At 45.5% G+C, this 22,035-nt stretch overlaps 2 protein-coding genes across 4 annotated transcripts in view; one reads left to right on the top strand and one right to left on the bottom strand.

The window, feature by feature from the left end:
* Positions 1-12,955, top strand: part of SH3BP5 (SH3 domain binding protein 5) — a 79,898-nt gene extending 66,943 nt beyond the window's left edge. For both annotated transcript variants that reach the window (XM_042957245.1, XM_042957244.1), the window contains exons 5-9: positions 4,373-4,503; positions 6,972-7,014; positions 7,715-7,934; positions 10,717-10,977; positions 11,469-12,955. In XM_042957245.1, the coding sequence (XP_042813179.1) occupies positions 4,373-4,503; positions 6,972-7,014; positions 7,715-7,934; positions 10,717-10,977; positions 11,469-11,671 (858 nt within the window). In that variant the 3' untranslated portion in view covers positions 11,672-12,955. The remainder of the gene's footprint in view (positions 1-4,372; positions 4,504-6,971; positions 7,015-7,714; positions 7,935-10,716; positions 10,978-11,468) is intronic.
* Positions 12,956-15,264: 2,309 nt separating this feature from the next.
* CAPN7 (calpain 7) overlaps positions 15,265-22,035 on the bottom strand; it is a 41,814-nt gene continuing 35,043 nt past the window's right edge. For both annotated transcript variants that reach the window (XM_007087376.2, XM_042999117.1), the window contains 3 exons: positions 18,337-18,467; positions 16,074-16,166; positions 15,265-15,981 (listed from right to left, as the gene is read on the bottom strand). In XM_007087376.2, the coding sequence (XP_007087438.2) occupies positions 15,837-15,981; positions 16,074-16,166; positions 18,337-18,467 (369 nt within the window). In that variant the 3' untranslated portion in view covers positions 15,265-15,836. The remainder of the gene's footprint in view (positions 15,982-16,073; positions 16,167-18,336; positions 18,468-22,035) is intronic.

The following is a 22,035-nucleotide window of genomic DNA, read 5'->3' as shown; positions in this document are numbered from 1 at the left end:
CCAGGGAGGCAGCAGAATCAGAAAACAGCCCGAGGAGCTGACCGAGGTTCTGAGAACCCGCAACCGCCCTCCCTGGGAGGACCCTGATCTTGGCTCTGGGACGTCAGGGGTGGTGGAGCGAGGGTGGAACGCTTTGGGGCTTGAAGAGGAGTTGAGAAAGGGGGAACACGAGGCCACGAGGAGCCAGGCCAGGTAGAGGTCTTCTGGCCGGTGCGGGTGGTTCTGCAGGCGTGGGGTCAGGGGGAGGCTGGGCCCAGTGCAGCTGGCACACCAGCTCGGTGTGTGGCACACCTGCTCGGGATCCGGGCAGGATGGCCGCAGCTGTTTGAGCAGCTGTGAGCAGGGACCCTCGGACCGTTGGGACCCAGCTGCCTGCCTGCCCTGGGCTTTCAGGAGGGGGCCAGTCAGGCACTCTCGGACCCCACGCTTCTCTCTGTCCTGCTGACCTAGGAGGAGGGGCAGAGACCTGTGTCTTTCCCCGGATCCTGAGCACAGGCGGCTGCTGGCCTGCATGCTCTCCCCAGGGCCCCCTGCCCGCTTGCCTGCCCATGCCTATCCTGGAGCAGACCCTTCGGCGCTGGTTCTAGCCACTCGGGGCCACCAGGCCCCAAGCCTTGCCGTTGGGCCCCGGTGGACGGTCGGTTCTTGAGCATTTGGGACAGACCCTGAGATGGACACACCCAGAAGTGGACACAGCCAGAGGGTCACCTCCAGGACTGGGTCCTCTCTGGGGAGAGAGTTCTCAACTACCCTGAGGGAGTCCAAGACTGTTCCTGTTGAACAGTTCCTTCCTTCCAGAGCCTTCCAGCTCCAGGAGAGGAGGTGGGAAGCCCAGCACTGCCTGTCTTCCTTTGTTGAGTCCTCACGCACATCCCAGTGGGGGTGGCTGATGGGGCTTGGGGGACGTGTGCGAGGCAGGGGAGGGCTGTCCGTGCTGACCCCGTTTCAGCCAGCCCTGCTTCCTCCCTTCATAGCCTTGACCCCAGCTGCCCGCCCTGAAGACCTCTCTCGAGTGCCACCTCCGAGCTGCCGTGGCCGTCCTGACAGCCCAGATCCCCTGCTGCCTTGAACGGAGGCCGCTGCTGCCGGGCAGATCTATCCCTGCTGGGCTGTCAGCCCGAGGTTTGGTCTGCAGCGTGCCCCGTGCGCACGGCAGGTGCGTGAGCGCCGTGTGTGGCTCCAAATTGAGTGGGAAGGTGGCAAAAACACAAGAGCACAGCGCAGACGTGGGGGCAGCTCTGTGCAGAGGTTAGAGTCAGGACCCAATAGCTATTGATCCCAGGCTCGGAGGAGGGCAGGGGTGGCCCTGGGAGGCCCAGGGTGATGGCGGTGTGCACCCCAGTTCTGAGTTGCACCTGCCCATTGGGTTGCTCGGCCCGGCCCGTGACTGCCCTGGGGTGCCGAGGGACTTAGTTGTTCCTTTATTTCGTGGCTCGCCCTGTTTCCTGTGGCTTCAGCCTTCCTAGTGGAGCCCCTGTTCCCATGCTGCCCTGCCCTCTCTTTCTCTGCCATTGCAGACTTCTCGTGCCTGATGCTGGGCTTCAGATGGGGGTGCTCCTTGGTTACCATGCAGCCAAGGCAACATGCATGGTGTCTTTCTCCCTGGAGGTGGAAGGAGGAATTCGGGGGGTTGGGGGTCTCCTCCAGGAGCTGGGGGTGGTTTTTCTGTGGGAATGCAGATCGGGATGGGATACGGCAGACATGGCCTGGTAGGGGTGAAGCGGGGGACCGTGACACGTCTCTTCCTCAGTCTTCACTGGCTCCAAGTCCTCGGAGCTTTCTGAGTGTTTAATTTCAGACAGACTTGGCTTCTTTTTGCAGACTAGGGGCTGAGATAGACGAGGGCCTGTGTGCAGCTGGTGTGGATCCTGCTTCTGGTGGGGACCCTTCTTGTTCTGTAGCCACAAATCACAGCTATTGTGAATCGGTCTATTTAAAATGCTTTTGCCCGGTCCTTGAAGGGAACCCTGTATCGCCTCCTGTTGTAATGGGACAGTTCTCCACCAGTACAAGTCTTCATCTGCCTGATAAACTTGGGGTTTGCGGTGAAGGTTACACCGGTAAATCCTTAGCACTTACCATTTAAGACGAGGCTGAAGAGTTACTGCGGTTTCCCTAAGTGGCCAAGTTTTTGTGCACTTCGTTTCAAAATTGTGAAATCTTTGGTGTTTGAAGCCAAGGAAAAGGGGTTTCTTAGCCCCTTGGGCTTGGTTGAGAAGTCATTTTAGGGAGCATGTCCCCTCCTGCCCGCTTAGCTCAGTTCCTCATACCTCCCTGCTTTGACATGGTTTTAATTCTGTTGTTTAAAAGTATCTCAAGCATTGAAGCCTTTTGCTAAGGTATGTATATTTTTAAAAAAGAAAAGCATAACTGGTAAATATAAAGTGTTCAAAATTTTAACTCCCTCATTAAGGAGGACACTAATGAGATGTTACAGTTATTTCAAAGGAGAATTACACACACACACACACACATCAGGAATGTTGAAATGAATTTACAAACATACAAAACTGGTCAATATTTACGGGCAATCAATAATCAGATCCATCTCTACTGGGACATAATTCATCTTCATTTCTAGGGAGAAGAATCATTTGTATTACTATTAGTTTCTACAACGTGTACAGGGTTGTAAAATACCTCCGAGACCATAAAACCCAGGATAACCTGGAAGGATACACTAGACAGGACACCCAGTAGTTTTTTTTATGCTCATTTGAGTCTTTCATAATTTTTTCTGACACTTTAAACAATCTTTTTTTTTTTTTTTTTTTTAAGTTTATTCATTTGAGAGAGACAGAGTGAGTGAGCACGAGCAGGGTAAGGGCAGAGAGAGAGGGGCGGGGAGGACAGAGAGAATTCCAAGTAGGCTCCACACTGTCAGCACAAAGCTGGATGCGGGGCTCGAACTCATGGGCTGTGAGGTCATGACCTGAGCCAAAATCAAGAATCGGACACTTAGCTGAGCCACGCAGGCACCCCTAAAATCCTTCTTATGAGTAAGTGCATAAACAAACGCTCTGAGGGCTGCCTGGCTATTGACTGGAGGGGATAGTAGGGCGTCAGCAGCCTCAAGTTAAAGGCATGGTGGTGCCTCCCTAAAATTGTCCTGCTGGGGTCCGAGGGAGTGGACCCATGACCTGAGGGCCCTCTGGGCTCCACTCTGATGCTCTTCAAGTAAAAATAAGTATGGGCCTGTAGCCTGACCTCGCCCCTGCCTCCAGTTGACTTTAATTATTTTTAATTTTTTAAGTGAAAAATTTTTTAAGGATTTATTTTTGAGAGAGAGTGAGCGCGAGCGAGCATGAGTGGGAGAGGGGCAGAAAGAGAAGGAGACACAGAATCCGAAGCAGGCTCCAGGCTCTGAGCTGTCAGCACAGAGCCCGATGTGGGGCTCAAACCCACGAACCATGAGATCATGACCTGAGCCAAAGTCGGTAGCTTTACTGACTGAGCCACCCAGCCAACCGGTTGACTTTATGACACGTGTGTGAGCTCTAACAGGAAGATGGGATAGAACTGGTGAGCTGGGCCTGTGGCCTCAGCTGCCTTTCGTTTCCTTCATCCTCTCTCCTCAAGGCAGGCCTCCTTCTGATGCTTTTCTTTCGGTAAGAACTAACATTTCCGTGTGTTAGGGAATGCGCTTTTAGCCTCCTTGTTTTTGGCCATCGACGGCTCCTGATTGTTGGTTTTAAAACTCATTTTTATCAACAGGCTCAACACAATGTTTCCTCCAGAATTTCCTGCCAGGATGCTGACTGGTCTCCTCCTGGTCACGAATGTCTGTGAACCTCAAACTCTTGATATGAATGACTTGGTACTAATTTGTTTAAATGTAACGTTTGACTCCTCTGGATCCTGGGTTCTGGTGTGTCCATTGGCTAATGCAGGATATTTGGGAAAGGGCCAACAAGCTGAGATTGCGATTGCCTTGCTATTCTGATGTGGTCATGCCTGGTTGTGCTAGGCGTGACCGTCCCTTGACGTCTCTGCCGGTGCTGTTGGCCCATTTGCGAGCCCGTCAGCCCCTGTCCCAAGGCAGGAACCCAGGAGTCCATGGTGGCTACTTAGTGCCAGGAGAGAGGAGCAGGAGAAAGTGGACATCGGTTGACTCACAGAATGTTTCAGTTTTCTCTGATTTTTCTTTCTCCTTGTTTTCTTTCTCAGTCATTGCCACAGCCAGTTTTGGCTGTTTAATCTCACCTGATAGGACTTTGCCGGAACAGATCGATGAGAAATGTGATCCTCTCCTGTTTGGAATTTAGTTTAATCTTAGTCCACTAAATCCCTCGAGGAATATTTTTTAAGAATGATGTAAGTAATACTCCAACAGGGGACAGTCTGGTCAGCTGACATCTGCTGTTGTTTGAAGGTCATGGAGGCGGAGCAGACCAAGACGCGGAGCGAGCTGGTGCACAAGGAGACCGCGGCCAGGTACAACGCGGCCATGGGCCGCATGCGGCAGCTGGAGAAGAAACTCAAGAGAGCCATCAACAAGTCCAAGTGAGTCTGGCCACGTGGGTCCCCAGCGCTGTGTGTGATTGTCCTCCTCGTGCAGCTTCTTCTCCTTTCGTGTTCTCAGGGACCCGCCTCATCAGAGCCTCCCGCCCCGGGCTGTGTCTGCCCCCCAAGTTCTGTATAACCCCCAGAGGCAGGAAGTGCTGCTCCAGGCACGACCGACCCAGGAGACAAAGAAAAAGCAATTTCAGAAGCAAACTATTGCGTGGTTCATTGGCTGGGGCTTGGGGCTGGCCTTTGGGAAACCCTGATTGTGCCCTTGGCTCTGGGGCAGCCAGTGTGGACGAGCCCTGTCCTTCATTTTACCTGTCAGCATACTGGGGAGGAGCTGTGTGGACCAAGAGCTGATGAGATGACCCAAGACTCGTTTTGATGGGGGTTTTTGCAAACTTTTTTCACTATTCCTCCTATGTATTTTTATTTTTAATTTTTATTATTTTTAACTTTTATTTTTTTAATTTATATCCAAGTTAGCATAGAGTGCAACAATGATTTCAGGAGAAGATTCCTTAATGTCCTTTACCCATTTAGCCCATCCCCCGCACCCATTCCCTCCAATAACCCTCTGTTCTCCATATTTAAGAGTCCCTTATGTTTTTGTCCCCCTCCCTGTTTTTATATTATTTTTGCTTTCCTTCCCTTAATGTTCATCTGTTTTGTCTCTTAAAGTCCTATGAGTGAAGTCATATGATATTTGTCTTTCTCTGACTTATTTCACTTAGCATAATACCCCCTAGTTCCATCCACGTAGTTGCAAATGGCAAGATTTCATTCTTTTTTTTTTTTTTTTAACGTTTTATTTATTTTTGAGACAGAGAGAGACGGAGAGACAGAGCATGAACGGGGGAGGGGCAGAGAGAGAGGGAGACACAGAATCGGAAGCAGGCTCCAGGCTCTGAGCCATCAGCCCAGAGCCCGACGTGGGGCTCGAACTCACGGACCGCGAGATCGTGACCTGAGCCGAAGTCGGACGTTTAACCGACTGAGCCACCCAGGCGCCCCTCATTCTTTTTGATGGCCGAGTGATACTCCATTGTATATATATACCACATCTTCTTTATCCATTCATCCATCAATGGACATCTGGGCTCTTTCCATACTTTGGCTATTGTCGATGGGCTGCTATAAACATGGGGTGCATGTGCCCCTTTGAAACAGCATTCCTGTATCCCGTGGATAAATGCCTAGTAGTGCAATTGCTGGGTCGTGGGGTAGTTCTATTTTTAGTTTTTTGAGGAACCTCCGTACTGTTTTCCTGAGTAGCTGCACCAGCTTGCATTCCCAGCAACAATGCAAAAGAGATAGATCCTCTTTCTCCGCATCCTCGCCAACATCTGTTGTTGCCTGAGTGGTTAAGGTTAGCCATTCTGACAGGTGTGAGGTGGTATCTCATTGTTGTTTTGATTTATATTTCCCTGATGATGAGTGATGTGGAGCATTTTCTCATGTGTCGGTTGGCCATCTGGATGTCTTCTTTGGAGAAGTGTCTATTCATGTCTTTAGCCCATTTCTTCACTGGATTTTTTTTTTGGGGGGTGGGGGAGGTTGTTGAGTTTGACGCGTTCTTTATAGGTTTCGGATACTAACCCTTTATCTGATATGTCATTTGCAAATATCTTCTCCCATTCCGTCAGTTGCCTTTTAGTTTTGCCTTCTATATATTTTTAAATAGTAATCATCTTGGGGACATGCTCCCTACTTCATTCACAGTTGTTGGGTCTCTAAGCAAAAGAGCTTTGTAGCGGGTGAACAGCTGGAGAAAAAAGCGCTGGTCTACTCTTAATGCTCAGACACCCAAGTTCCTAAAAATAGCCAGGGTCTTTTGACCCAGAGCCGGAGGACTAGTAGAATGTTGGCATTTGTCCTCTCTCTTGCCCATGACCTGGCCAGGTCTGCGGACCATCTGATACCTCCGGTCCTGGACAGAATTCAAGAGGACCGGTCTGAGACCCCCTCATTTTGGTGAGGGAGGGATGGCACTTTTCTCTTCCCCGAGTGACCTCAGCAGAGAAGGGAATGTGTTGAGGCAGTCCACTCCCCCGCCCCATCTAGCCTTCATTCTCGGGGGAGCCGACGTCCTCCTTAGTAGAGGAGAGCTGGGCTGCCTCAGCCGCCGGGCACACCCTGTGTGGCCCTGAACAGCCTCCTAGAGAGGAAAGCGAGCCAGGGTACAAAGGCTCAGGATAAGCGTTCCCATGTGTGGGTTCCGCAGATCTTGAGGCGGGCCTTCTGTCAGCTCAGCCCCGGGTGAGTCCAGCAGCAGTGACTGGCTCATGTATCTCCCTGGCTCCAGAGCTGGGTGCGTTCTCTTCATCTGATGGCCTTGTCAGGGTTTGCTAAATCCCGGGCGGGTGGCCTGCCAGCCATAGCTAATGCCTCTTATCCGCCCTGTGCTGTCTACTGTGGCCATCTTATTCTGTTACTCTTACGGTTCTCCTTTGTGTCTTCCACAGGCCTTATTTTGAACTCAAGGCAAAGTACTACGTGCAGCTTGAGGTAGGTGTGGCCTTCTCTGGCTTTGTCGTTGATGGGATTTTTCTGCCCTCGAAGTCCCATTTTTGTGGTAGCGAGCTTTCAAATGGCGCATTTGCCACAAGAGGAGGGTGGGGAGAGACACGTCCTTGACTGAGCGTTCAGTCCTCGTCTGAATGGTCTTTGTCGGGTCTTCAGGGAGTGGCCTCTGAAGTCCTGTAAATCTGCCGTTCAGCCGCTTGCTGTCTCGTGCTGGGGTGGTGGCTCTCAGTGGCTCCGGGGGCCAGGGGCCTCAGCATCCCCGAGGAGGTGCGGATTCCTGAGCCCCACCCCAGGTCTACCGAATTCGAAACTGCAGGTGGAGCCCGGCCGGCCGAGTTTTAAAAAGGCCTCCAGGGGATTCAGATGCAAACTCCAGGGTGAAAAACCACAGTACAAGGGCTGGAATGTGTGTTTGCCACCCACTGATGTTTCTCCGATGGGGTTTATTCTGCCAGTGGTAGTTTCTGGTTATTGGCTTGAGTCTGTCACCCGGATGGGAGCTGGGGCTGGTGTGTGGAAAGCCGGATAAGAGAAAATCAGCTCAGCAGTCGTGTCTCAGGGAGGTCGGGGGGGGGGGGGGGTGGAGTGAGTGCTGGGCAGAGAGTGTGCTTGAACCTTGACCTCGATCCCGAGGCCGGTAGGGGTTGCCTCCACTTACTGAGCCTTCTGTTCTCCTGACCAGCAACTGAAGAAGACCGTGGACGACCTGCAGGCCAAACTGGCTCTGGCGAAGGGCGAGTACAAGACGGCCCTGAAGAACCTGGAGATGATCTCGGACGAGATCCACGAGCGGCGGCGCTCCAGCGCCATGGGGCCTCGGGGCTGCGGTGTGGGGGCCGAGGGCAGCAGCACGTCTGTGGAGGACCTGTCGGGGAGCAAGCCTGAGCCAGACGCCGTTTCGGGTGAGCTGGGGGCTCGTGTGCGCCTGGGAGATGACGCAGCCTGTGTGGTCTCCTTCCAGGCCCGTCTCGCCGATCGTGGAAGGGCCTGAGAGTTGGGCACGCCTCAGGGCTCTTTCTGGTGGCTTCCCACATCTTGTGGAACACTGTGTTCATCAGGGTGCTACTGAGTGTTCCTCGGAGTCAGGATTCTGTGGTGCCTAAGTTCAGAAAATGTTACACTTTCACCCCTGACGTTCAGAGTACCTATCAGGACATTCAGGGCTCTGAGAAGTACTGCAGGAAAGAGGAGTTGCCTATGAATAGGGACCGTGCAATCAGATTTGATTCAAATCCTGGCTTCCCCGTAGTCCATGATGTGGGCAAGGGCTTAGCCATGTCTGTTTCTTTACCTGTAAAATGGGGACTATGAGTGTCTGCTACCCACTGTGTAGACGGGAGGCTGGCACCCAGTAAGCAGTCTGAGAACGGTGGCTCTCGCTGGTGTCTAACTGTGGAGACCTTTTTTCCCCAGGGCCACTCCTTGGGAAACTGATACAGACGTTTGCTGTGCCCCTCCCCCCATTTATTTTTCATCATGATAAATGTACTCTTTAATCCCCATCCCCCCCCCTCCCCCCACCTCCCCTCTGGTAACCTTCAGTTCTCTATAGTTGAGTCTGTTTCTTGGTTTGGCTCTCTCTCTTTTGTTTTTGTTTTTTTTCCATTGCTTATTTGTTTTGTTTCTTAAATTCCACGTATGACTGAAATCATATGGTCTGACGTCTTTTGCTTAGTGTTATATTCTCGACCTCCATCCACGTTGCGAGGGGCAAGATTTCAGTACTCCGTTGCGTGCGTGTGTGCATCTTCTTTGTCCATTCATCAGTCCACGGACGCCTGGGCTCTTTCTACAATTTGGCTATTGTTGATAATGCCGTAAATATCAGGGTGCGTTTATCTGTTCAAATCCCTATTTCTGTGTCCTTTGGGTAAATACCTAGTAGTACAATTGCTGGACCATAGGGTAGTTCTATTTTTAACCTTTTGAGGAAGCTCTATACTGTTTTCCACAGTGGCTGCACCAGTTTATAGTCCCACCAGCAGTGCACTTTTTCTCCTCCTTGCCAACACTTGTTTCTTGAGTTTTTGATTTTAGCCCTTCTGACATGGACGAGGCGATACTTCATTGTCCTTTTGATTTGCATTTCCCTGATGTCGAATGACGTTGAGCGTCTTTTCGTGTGCCTGTTGGCCATCTGTGTGTTTTCTTTGGAGAAATGTCTGTTCATGTCTTCTGCCCATTTTTAAAATGGATTATTTGTCTGTTGGGTGTTGAGTTGTATCAGTTCTTTATTTTTGGATACTAACCCTTTACCAGATATGTGATTTGCAGGTATCTTCCCCCATTCATTAGGTTGCCATTTAGTTCTGTTGATAGTTTCTTTCGTTGTGCAGAAGCTTTAATTTTGAAGTAAACCCAATAGCTTATTTTTGCTTTATTTTCCTTGCCTCAGGAGACCTATCTAGAAAAGTGTTGCTATGGCCAATGTCAGACATTAGTGCCTGTGGTCTCTTCTAGTATTTTTATGGTTTCAGATCTCACGTGTAGGTCTTGAATCCATTTTGTGTTTTTGTGTATGGTGTAAGGAAATGGTCCAGTTTTCCCTGTGTGAATTAAGAAAACCTTTCCAGATTGTCTTTGAACACTGTCTGTCTTTCCTTGTCTGTGGAATCATTCCTCTTGGTGCTCTCCAAAGTTTTCCTTCCTCAGGAATTTTTAAATTCAGTCAACAAATGTTTAAATGCCAGGCCCAAAGGAAGGTAAAGGAAACTAAAATTTGAGGGTCAGTGATGTGTGAGGTACTCTAATACTCATCCTTTCATATGGAGAGGAAGATGAAGCTCAGAGAGGTTAAGTAACCTGACCAAGACTACACAGCAAGTAGCGGAGGCAGGATCTGAATTCAGATAGGAGCCTGTTTTCTGTCCTCAGCGTTACAGTACTTCTCGTTTATGGTAGTCCTCTAGGGGACGCTACCGAGGCTGTTTTTAAAGATGAGGGAGGAGGGAAGACGAGTAGAACACGAAAGCTCTAATAAGCAGGCTCGTGTGTAGGCTGAGGGGAAAACGGTTAAAGGTTGAAGTGGCTTTCAAACCACAAGAATGACCTGTCCTCTGGGCCTTGGTTATTCTGATCCACAAAACGAGCGAGGCACCAGCCACAGAGCATTCATTGTAAAGGAGTTTTATCCTTTTGCAGCAAATGGTGACCCAGCTAGTTAGGCCCCGAGTGTGTCTTTTATGCACGTTACCTGGAAGATCACAGAACCCCAACAGACACTCCACACGGGACTGTTGCTTCTAGCAGCTCCTGCTTCTACCGTGTGGAAGATGAAAGCTGCTAAGTCTGACTGGCTTTGTTCAGTACGCATCACACGGCGCCAGCTGCCTTCCCGCGTCCGTGTGGCTCTGTGAGGGGGCCCGGGGTGGAGAAAAGCCCCTGATCTGTGGCTGAATTCATCTTCCACTTTTAGGTCGTGTCTTCAGGTAGCAGACGCTGACTTCTAGGGCAGGAGCTAGAAAGTTGTTGCAAGGACACAGACTATCCATGGGATCCAGCCGCTTCCCTTCAAGTTGTTTTATAGTCCGGTCACGCAGGCTCCGGCGGGTGCGCGAGGCAGCAAGGATCGTGCAGGCCCCTTGCCGTGTGGCGCTGCTGGCCGGCAGGGGCCACTTCTGGAGGTGTTGAGGGAACCGGGCGGCTGTCGGGCAGAGCCCTGAGTGGTGTTCTCTCTCATCCTAGTGGCCTCCGAGGCCTTTGAAGACGACAGCTGCAGCAACTTTGTGTCTGAAGATGACTCGGAAACCCAGTCTGTGTCCAGCTTCAGTTCAGGACCAGCGAGCCCGTCGGAGATGCCCGACCAATTCCCTGCGGTTGTAAGGCCTGGAAGCCTGGATCTGCCCAGCCCCGTGTCTCTGTCAGAGTTCGGGATGATGTTCCCGGTGCTGGGCCCTCGCAGCGAATGCAGCGGGGCTTCCTCCCCAGAATGTGAGGTAGAACGAGGTGAGTTACCGCGCTCTCGCCGGTAGTGCCCGTGCCAGACGACTCACTGCCTGGGCGGCCAGACCCCTGCACCGTTCTAGACCTCTGCCGGCTCTCAGGACCCCCGGCGCTGTGGTACGGGATCCTGTGAATGTGCTGTTACGCGGTCGGTATCGATCCCTGAGACGCCAGCTGCCGTCCTGGGGGCTCCCGGCTCCGCTCCTGAGCTCTTCTTCAGAGTACACGTTGGGTTCTGGGTCTGTCATCATAGCCGTCCCCTTGACGAACACAGGCCGGAGAGGTTTGTTTTCCAGCTGTTAGATGAACGTGACAGATCATCTCTAAAGCTAAGGAATATATAAGATGCCTTGAGCAGTAATCCCACGATGGAGAACGCTCTGTGACAGGCACGGCTGGGCAGCGCTGGGAGATCCTAGAGGGCGGAGTTGGCTCGGGCCCAGGTGACTCTTAGAACTGTCAGTACTCACTCAATAATCTTTGCGTTTCTGTAGGAGACAGGGCAGAAGGGGCAGAGAATAAAACAAGCGACAAAGCCAACAACAATCGAGGTCTCGGCAACAGCAGTGGCAAGAGCCAAAGCAGCAGCGCCCGCGAGGGCCAGGCCTTGGAGAACAGGATGAAGCAGCTCTCCCTCCAGTGCTCAAAGGGAAGAGACGGGATTATTGCTGACATAAAAACGGTGCAGATTGGCTGACCCATCCGAAGCCCGGGCCCAAGGGCATATCCGTATTTATACATGGAGCTATATGGAGAACATTGTGCCAATAATCATTTAATACATGCCAAATCTTAAGCGTTTACTCTACACTGCACTAATGAAGTTGTGACCGTGAGGGCTGAAGAGTTTTCTTCTGGGAAAGAGCTCTTGGGCTGGTTTGTTTTTCAGAGCAGAGGCGTTGTTGCGGTGGACTGTGACCAGGGTCACGGCCTTTGTGGAATATTACCTGTGACCGTGTTGTGGAAGCAATAACTAGTTCCTGTGAAAGAACCAGAGCCAGGAAAGGGACTGGGAAGCTGAGCCAACCTGGGGTCAACAGCTTGCTCCTCTTTCCTCTCTCTTACCCTCAATTTGGGAAAATGGGAGATGTTCTCTCCTTTACATCCCAGGGGAGGGATCTAAATGAAAAAACACAAGAACAAAACTCACATCTTCAGAAAACACCTTTTTGACCCAGCAAAGGCTTAAAAAAAAAAAAAAAAAATCCAAGAACACGATTCCTTTTCACCACCTCTGGTATTCAGAAGGGGCTTTTAAAAAAGCATATATGCTGGGATACCCATTAGAACCATTTTCTATAAAGGTTACCACGAACTGCACTTTTTGGGGTGGGAAAGGTGAATGCCAACGTGGGGATGGGAGGGATGGAGAGTAGCAGGGACATACCATAGAAGGTGATTTGTGGCTGTGGGAGAGAAGAGTCTGTAGCATAAACCTTATCCTGCCAGCCAAGGGACTTGATTCTTAAGAGAAGTGCATGTGAAGAATGGTTGCCATTGTTATATCTAGATTGACAAGGTGTCAATTTCTCTGTACGTTGTGACTTTAAACATAAATTATTTAAGGGTTATGCTGCATTAGTATTTCTTAGAGGGAATTGTTCCTTAAAGATAGGAAAGGGAGTAGGCATGTGTTGGCACAGGCTGTTAAATAGAAGCAATGAAGTCTGTTATGCTAATAGTAGTAAGTGTTAAGACTGCTTTTCTTTAATGTTTTCACAGTTACACGTATTTAGAGCACTGTATTTTATTTGTCCTTTTTTGTTAAGAAAAGTTAGCATTTCTAAAAGGAAAAAAAAAAGCAAACCCATTTCAAGTTGTCTGTGAATTCTGACACAGCTTGTCTATTTTAGTCATTTGTAAATCTCTTCATACTATAGTGTTTTCTCCTTTTTTAATGACTGATCCAGTATCCTAATTCCAAGGTTATTTTGTACTTGTCTTAATTCCTTGAGTGTAATAAAAATGGCTTCGGAAAATGTTTACCTTTCTGTGTCTTCAAAGAACCAACCCCAATGTTGCCTAAATCTTCCATTCTAAGCAGCCTGCTTCAAGGAGGGGCATGGAACGCAGTGACCATCGGTCCTCATTTCCAGTTAAGGTCCTGGGTCCTAATAATTGAAGTCCCGATTACCAAGGTTTGAGTTAGAATTCTACTTTGGCTGCTACTAAAGCTGAGCAGTAAGGAGACACGGCATCGGGGAAAAGTAGACAAGGTGACGGCGTTGGAGGAATGCGTCTCAGTCGGCTGCGCTTGAGTCTCCTGGGAAGCTTAAAAACTCCCTGATCTTAACCCTAGAGACCAGTATTATTAATTTGGGGTATACTTGGGTATTGAGCTTTTAAAAGCTCCGCCAGGTGATTGTCATGTGCATCTAGTTGAGGATCTGTTTTCTGTGTTGGTCCAGCCACACCTGGTCTGCTATGTCTGTAGCACCATGTGTGGAGCTCTATTATAGAATTCAATAGTATATTGCTCATACGTAGGCCTCTATTGGAATTTTGAAGGCAGGGATTCGGTCTTATTTCATTTTCCACCCTGTACAATATACAGTAAAATCTTGGATTGCGGTAACTTGTTCTGTGAATGTTCTGCAAGACGAGCAAAGATTTCTAATTTTAAGTTGATACACGAGCCAGGTCTTGCAATAGTAGTATGCGATGCTGAATGTCACATGATCACAACTGAGCCAGCGGTGGTTCGTTCTCTCTGTGGGATTGTGGGTGATCGTCTCCCATACTCAGTCTCAGGCCATAGTGTTCAGCAGAAATCAATGATTTTTCAGAATGTTGGGAGGTGCCTATAACCGGCCCTAGTGTATTTTTTGTCACTTCAAAGCACCTGCGGACAGTCCTTTGCTTTTCCATACAAGAGTAAACTTAGGAATGCTTTGCTTCATTCTAGGTCAGGCTGCCTGCGGATGTAGAACCTTTCCTTATTGCCAGTAACATTACAGTATATGACAAGAGTTTATTAATACTGTAGTCCATATCCGTGTGAGCATATACAATGGCCCGAATGCGGAAAAAGGTTGAAAAGAACAGCAGTAAGGCGGAGGAGATCATTACGGCGGAAGTTAAGGAGTCATCGAGAAGTAGAAGCAAGGTATGCAGGTGGCCGAAATTGCAAGATTTTATAAGAAGTCTACGTCTGCATCTCGTCTGCTGAGAAGAGGAATCCCTCACTTCAAATGAAATTAGGGAGATGTGTAAAATGTGGAAAACAGTGCAAAATTTTGTAGAAAAGCACCACTTGAATAAGGCTGTAGCAGTGTGAGCAATGAATCTGTTTAACGACAACACAATGTCACATTTCCACGAAATCGTCAAAAGGAGACAAAAGCAAATGTCATTGGATAGGTTGTTAAAGTCACACAAAAAGAAAAAGTTTCCATTGAGCCAATAGCAGTGATTCCATTATAGCGAAAGTCGTCCTACACAATCACCCTCCTCTCATCTCTGTCACACCAGCCATGAAGGTTTTCAAAGGTAAGTGCAGATTTTTTTCTTTATATTTTGTATTATATTACAGTGTTATAATCATTTTTATACGAATTTATTTGGGTTGTGGAATGAATCAACTGAGTTTCCATTATTTCTTATGGAGAAATTCACTTTGATGTACAAGTGCTTTGGATTACAAGCGTGTTTCTGGAATGAATTATGCTTGCAAACGAAGGTTTTACTGTATTGAATACAAAAGGTTCCAGTCATGTGTTTAAAATACACTTCATGCTACAAATTTTTCTTTTTAAAGGGCTACAGAAAATTAATCCATCTAAAATTGAAAGCACAAAATAGTTACCAAAGTGGAATCACTGTCCTGAATATGAAACAGGTTTGTTGAAGTATGAATTTTCATTTAGATGGAACGTACTACATGAAGTCCTTTAATAATTTCTCTAGGTTAAACTATGCAGTTTCCATAAGTATAAAGATTTTATTTCAATTAAAGGAAGTAGAAATACAAAATAAGTTGTGATAATTATAAAGCAGAGACAATGAAAAATTCCACCTTATTTTCAGATGTTTAAAACCTTGAGCATCATTCTGCTCTGATGGATTTTTATGTAAACTGGGAATTTATACACGGCAGTAGTACCTTGGCAGTTGCTCTAAATGCAACCACAGTTACCATATATTAAATTTTCCATCGTATTTTCTTCAGTGTCACCGTAAGAGCAGTTTTTAAGATTACTACCTTCAGTCAGCCTGATAAAAAATAAGCATTCCAATAATGAATTTATCTCAGTTCTCTTCACATGAATTAATGGGAGACAGGTACCTAAGTTCAACGACCTTCATTGTTAACTAAGTTAAAATATTTCTTAAAGCTTTATTCTTTCATAACATCTGGGCCACAAACACTGAAAGTCATAGTACAGAATTAAAATCTGTTATGGCGACATGATTCATTTGGTAATTCGTTGCCCAAGATGTAGAGTCACAACACAAGTTTAACTTACGACATGCTCTGCCAAAAGACAAATATAAATATTTCAGGATCTATGTCAGCCTACTGTTCCACCATGTGAGCGGATATGTCCTGTTGCTATCTGGTCACAGCTCTTTCAGCAAAGGCATCTCACAGTGCAGAGTCGAACCTTTAATCATCAGCACGTGCTTTTATAAGATGTGGCCCCTCAATGCAAACCAACTCCTTGTACACACAAAACCGTGGAACTAGGACTTCTAAGTGATTTAGGGTAATTCTGACTACATACATTTCTAAACACTGTGACCCAAGCACCAGATCCTACTGTGACATTTTTAGAGATTTAATTCTGTTCTGAGGGTTTCTGTCTTCATTCGAAGAGTTGATGTTCGGTAAGTATAAAATCCAGTAAATGCTGAAATCTGCATCATTGAAGTTGTGTTGTCTTGATGGGGATAACACTATTGAAGTCCAAGAAAAAAGGTCCTTCTTGTTTAGGCAAAAAAGTACTAGGAATGATATTGTAGATCCCGGCAGGTATATTTTCTAATTCCAGGTAGCAAAACCCACACCTGTATGCAAGGAAAATGAGAACAAAGTTTACAGAAGATGAAGCCACAGAAAGTAAAGTACAAATTAGATGCAATCAAAATGCCGACATTACCTATAGTCACCACTAGATTTCCTCTGAAAGCCATGGGGACCAGGGTCTCCCACCATGGAAACTGTTACAACCTCAAATCCAACACTATATTGCCTGCCAACAACAACAACAAAAACCAATTACTGTTATTAAGTAGTATCAAACACATACCTAAAAATAAAGTACAGATATACTATTAAATCAAGCATATGCTTTCTAAAGCTTTAGGAGCAGGCAACACTCTGAAATGCATACTATTTTTACTCTTAATTATACAAAATACCATTTATATTTTTAAATTGAAGGTATGGAGATTAATATTAAACTTACTTTAGAAGAAACTGTTTTTACCACAGGCTCTCAAGAGAATACTGTGGAATTTCAGTGGTAAAATACTGTCTTTGTATGCAGAAAAAGTGGAAGGAGAGGGAAAGCCCTGAAATAAAACCTAAATTTACAAAAGTAATAAGCATATAGTAAACATGACATTCTAAATCAGTAAAGACAGGATTGAGATGGTGATGAAGTGACAAATTTAGGGAAAAAAAACCCTGTCAAATTGTATTCACACCAAATATACATTCTATGTGGATGTTAACAGTAAACCATAAAAGAACTAGAAAAATGTAAAAATTTGCTATTGGGGTGAGATTTCCTGCCCATAGCAAAATAAACCAGAAAAGACAGGTCTGATTACTTTAAAATGGAAATTTTTCTCTATGCAAAAAAAACAAAACAAAACACAATCTGGGAAAAATATTTGTTGCAAATATGTGCTATAGATCCTTATTCATGCTTACAATTAAGAAAAACATGACAATTCCAAGAGAAAAATGGGCAAAAGACGTGAATAGGCAAAGGAAAAAATGCACACTGTCAAACACTTTTACTCTATTGACAAATACAAAAGGGCAACTAAATACATTATTTCACCTATCAAACTGTAGAAAAATAGCTTAACCACATCGAAAGGATTGAGTTTTTGAAGTAGTTTGTAAAAAAGGCAAAAATTGTTTTATTTAGAAATATGTACTATTCTTATTCTGTGTGCTTTAAACCTTTTTAAGTTGAAAAAACAGGGGCGCCTGGGAGGCTCAGTCGGTTAAGCGTCCGACTTCAGCTCAGGCCACCATCTCGTGGTCTGAGTTAGAGCCCTGCGTCAGGCTCTGGGCTGATGGCTCAGAGCCTGCTTCCAATTCTGTGTCTCCCTCTCTCTCTGCCCCTCCCCCGTTCATGCTCTGTCTCTCTCTGTCTCCAAAATAAACATTAAAAAAAAAAAATTAAAAGAAAAAACAGAACACAACGTACACAGAATAACCTAAATAACCTATAAATGAATACACACACGGGTTGCCACTACCTAAATCAATACAACCCTCTCTGCACCACAGAAGTCCCTGTACGCTCCTTTCCTTACAAATCCCGTCCCCATAAAGCAAACATTTAACACTTCCTTGCTTTTTTAAAAAAAAGTTTGGTTGACATATCAATTTCAGGAATACAAGACAGTTCTCTGTGTCATGCTCACCAGGGTAACTGTAGTCACCACATAACAATATTATTGACTGTATTCTCTATGTTGTACTTTTCATCCTTCTGACTTATTTTATAACTGGAAGTTTGTGCCTCTGAATCCCCTTCACCTATCTCACCCAATCTCCAACCTCCTCCTTTCTTGCTTTTATACAGTTTGATAACCTAAGTGTGCATCTTTAGATAATAGCTTAGTTTTGCCTGACTTCACAGAAGTGGAATCACACAGCTGACGTTTTGTTATGTGTGGCTTCTGCTCAGCATTGTTTTTAAGACTTCTCCATCTTATTCTGGGTAGTTGTAATTTATTTTCATTGTCATGCAGGACTCTAGGACTATTCTATAATCTTCAATGCCATGATGAACACGTGGGTTGTTACAAATGGTTGGTTCTTATAATGGTTTATTAGCCATTTGGGACTGTTCCTCTTACGTCATGCCTATTTGAGTTCTTATTTTTTTTTAAACTTGATTTTTTTTTTCTTTTTTACTAATGTAGCATACTTATAAATCTTTGTCCTGTAGTCATTAACATAGATTTGATGTGAGAAAGCTGTCTAATGACCTTTTTGGCACACGGATACTCAATTATTTCAGCACATTTACTCAACAGACCATCCTTCCCCCACTCCTCTGCAATGCCATCTTTTTCATTAATCAAGTGCATGTATATGCATAAGTCTGTTTCAAAACCCTACTGTGTTCCACTAAACTCATTTTTAAGAAGATATTAAGAAAGTCAATCACAAACCTTGGTCCTCTTAGCTCAATCAGTAATGGCCCAGTCTTTTCTATATGGAACTGGTAGATGGGGTTATTTTTGTGAGTTTCCTGGAAATTTCCACATCCTCCAGCACTCTGACCATTCCACTTTCCATTAATCTAATAAAACAAAGTTTTTGTATTAATAAAACTTCTCATTCTCTAATTCTACTTTAAAGACTTTAGAAAGGGAATGAGGTCACCAAGATGGCAACAAAGGTTCCTCCTCCTTTGCTCCCACTCATAAGGACAACAAACAGCTATTCAAGAATAGGACACCACTGAGAGAATCCTAAACATGGGGGTGAGGCTGAAGGACCTCCGTGCACCACAGAGACCAGGACAAACTGCCTTAGAAGGCGAAGAGAAATAATACTTGTGGACCCCATTGTCTCTAGGCCAGCACCGCACCATGTGGACAGGTCTCCCCTGAGTCCGATTACTCCAGTGGCCAACCAGCATCCCCCAGCATTATGAATTACTCTGACCTTCCACAATGAGGACTGCAGGGCAATCTGCGGCAGCGGAGGGGTTGGAGCTCGCAACAACCAGCGCATGGACCTTGGCAGACTGAATTCATACCTGCGGTGTCCAAGTAGTAATCGGCTCATGCAGAACCAAGTCCAGGGTACACTCTGACCAGGGAACTTGGCGGGGTGCAGATCTGCCTGATCTGGACACTCGAACGAGTTTTGCCAGCCCTAGAGCCTGGTTTGCCCATACCCACCCAAGGAGCTGAATCACAGCTCCAACTACTGTAGAGTGCCTTCCAGCCCAATCTGATCAGAAGGGCTGGTGACAACTACTGGATGCTGTGCGCTCTAGTGGCGCTTTAGCCAAGTGGTAGGCAGAACTGATAGTTTTCAGAGCAAAGCCTGTGGCCTGATTTGGTTATGGAACGTGGTGTATAGGTGGGCTTGTGTTAAGACGACAAAGAGCTGCATCTCCTGCTGAGCCCACCAGGTGAGGAATTTGTAGCCCCGTTCATCACGGAATACAACCTTCAGGCTGTCTAAGGAATCTAACCAGAGCACATGGGAAGCCGCCAAACCCAACACGCCTGCTCACAGTGGCACTCGAGCAAAGCACAGCTTGTGGCTTGCCCTGTCTGCAGAGCAACACTGGTGGCCTCTCCGGACTAGGAAATTCAGTGCACATTCTGGCCTGATTTGGGTCCCCGCACGATGAACTGCACAATGCCTGGGTCCTGTCCTGTTGCCCAGCCAAAGCAGGGAAACTAATTCACTGCTATTACAATCTACTACTGACTATAGTAGTCCCAAGTAGTACGTAAGCCTGACCAGAGAATGTAAGCAGCTGTGAAGCCAGATCCACAGCCTCATTTGGGTAGGGACCAAGCCAGCAGTCCTACCCAACTGTTCTCAGCTAGTAGCACAACCACCATCCCTGTCCTCAGAGTTCTAACAGCTGCCTTGCCCAAAAACAGGCAATCATAGCAGGCCCCAATCTGCCCAAGGCCAATACCAACAGACACACCCAGAAACCCAAACTAAACTAACTGGTGGAAAACTGTTCTTGCCCAAACAAAGCTGTAAAGTCTTCTAGAGGAGCCTGATTACTCAAATGCGAAAATTCACAAACATTAAGAAACCAAGGATCACAAAAAGGCAGGTAAATATGACATCACTAAAAAAACTAATAATGCTCCAATAACCCTAAGAAAATGGAAATCTATGAATTGTCAAAGAATGGAGAATAATCTTTAAGGATGTTTAATGAACTATAAGAAAACAAAATTAAGAAAACAATGAATGAACAAAACAAGTTTGATAAGGAAATAGCAATCATCCAAAAAAAAAAAAACAAAAAAAACCCACCCAAACAAATCCTAGAGTTGAAATATACAATAATTGAAGAAATCAATAGAGAGTTTTAAAGGTAGACTCAATAGTGCTGAAGAAAGAATCAACGATCTGGAGCACAGGACATCGAAAACTACCCAGAAGAACAAAACAAAAAAAGAATGAAAAAGAGTGAAGAAAGCCTATAGGAATTATAGGACACAATGAAAAGAAACAATATTTTCATTACACAAATTCTAGAAAGAGAAGAGAGAGAAAGGCAGACAAAGTATATTTAGAGCAAACCTTTCCCAAACCCTGGGGAGAGAGAGGAATATCCAGGTCCATGAGGCCCAAGGATTCGACAGCTAAACCCAAACTGGGCTACACCAAACACATTATTAAAACTGTCAAAAGTCAAAGACAGTTTTAAGAGCAGCAAACGAAGAGAGATTACGTACAAGGACTTCCTATAAGATTATTAGCATATTTCTCAACAGATACTTTTTTCAGGCTAGGACAGAACAGGATGACATATTTCAAATACTAAAAGAAGGTAGCAATCAACCAAGAATTGTATACCTGGTGAAGCTATCCTTTAGAAATGGAGGGATAAAAGGGTTTCCTAAACAAAAGCTGGGGGAGTTCATTACCCCTAGATCTGCCTTATAAGAAATGCTAAAGGGAGTTCATTAAGTGGAAGTAAAAGAATGCTAATTAATATCATAAAAACATAAAAAGATAGTGTAAATCTCACTGGTAATAGTAAATATATAGTCATAGTTAGAGTCTGGAATATGGTAATAGTTGATGCATAATTCACTTAGCACTGCAGTTTAAAAGTTAAAAAACCCTGAATGTAGTAAAAATAATAACTACAATAATCTGTTATTAGTTATGCAATATTAAAAACATGTAAACTGTAACAGCAATAACCTAAAATGTGAAGAGGAAGAGAAGTAAAAGTATAAAACATGAATTCCACTGAGGTCATTAAGTTATTATCAGTTTAAAATAAAGTATTATAAGTTTAAGACACTTTATGTATGCCTCATGGTAATAGTAAGGAAAAATCCTGTAGTAATTACACAAAAGAACCCAATAAAGTCAGAGCATACTTATTTTATACCAAAAGACTTCAAAACACACACAAAAAGACAACAGGATAAGAAACAAGAAAGAATGGATCTATAAAACAACCAGAAAACAATAAAATGGCAACAGTAAGTCCTTACCTATCATTAATGTAAACATAAGCATTAAAATTTCCAATTAAAAGACACAGAATGGGGCACCTGGGTAGCTCAGTCAGTTAAGCACCTGACTCTTGATTTTGGCTAGGGTTGTGATCTGTTAGCGGGATCAAGCCCCACATCAGGCTCTGCACTGACAGCAAAGAACCTGCTTGGGATTCCCTCTCTGCTGCTACTGAACTCATGCACTTTCCCTCTCTCTCAAAATAAATATATACACAGCAACAGAAAAAAGAAGCAAGGAAAATCCCAAATAACCTTACTCTATGCCTTAAGGAACCAGAAAAAGAACAAGCTGAGCCCAAAGTTAGCAGAAGGAAATAATAAAGATCAGAGCAGAAATAAATGAAATAGAAAACAGGAAAAAAAAAAAAAAAAAAAAGATGAACAGAGTTGGTTCCTTGAAAAGATAAAACTAACAAACCCTTAGACTAAGCAAGAAAAAGGACCCAAGTCAATAAAATTATAAATGGAAAAGGCTACACTGCAACTGGTAACATAGAAATTCAAAGGCTCATAACAGGACACCTATATGCTAACAAACTAGACAACCTAGAAGAAATGGAAAATCTGAATAGACCAACTACTAGTAAGGAGACAATCTGTAATCTGAAGATCTCCTGATGAAAAAAA

Source organism: Panthera tigris, chromosome C2 (assembly GCF_018350195.1).
Source record: "Panthera tigris isolate Pti1 chromosome C2, P.tigris_Pti1_mat1.1, whole genome shotgun sequence".
Taxonomy (NCBI): domain Eukaryota; kingdom Metazoa; phylum Chordata; class Mammalia; order Carnivora; family Felidae; genus Panthera; species Panthera tigris.
Note: the sequence above shows the minus strand (reverse complement) of the source record. Positions and strands in the feature narration are given on the sequence as shown.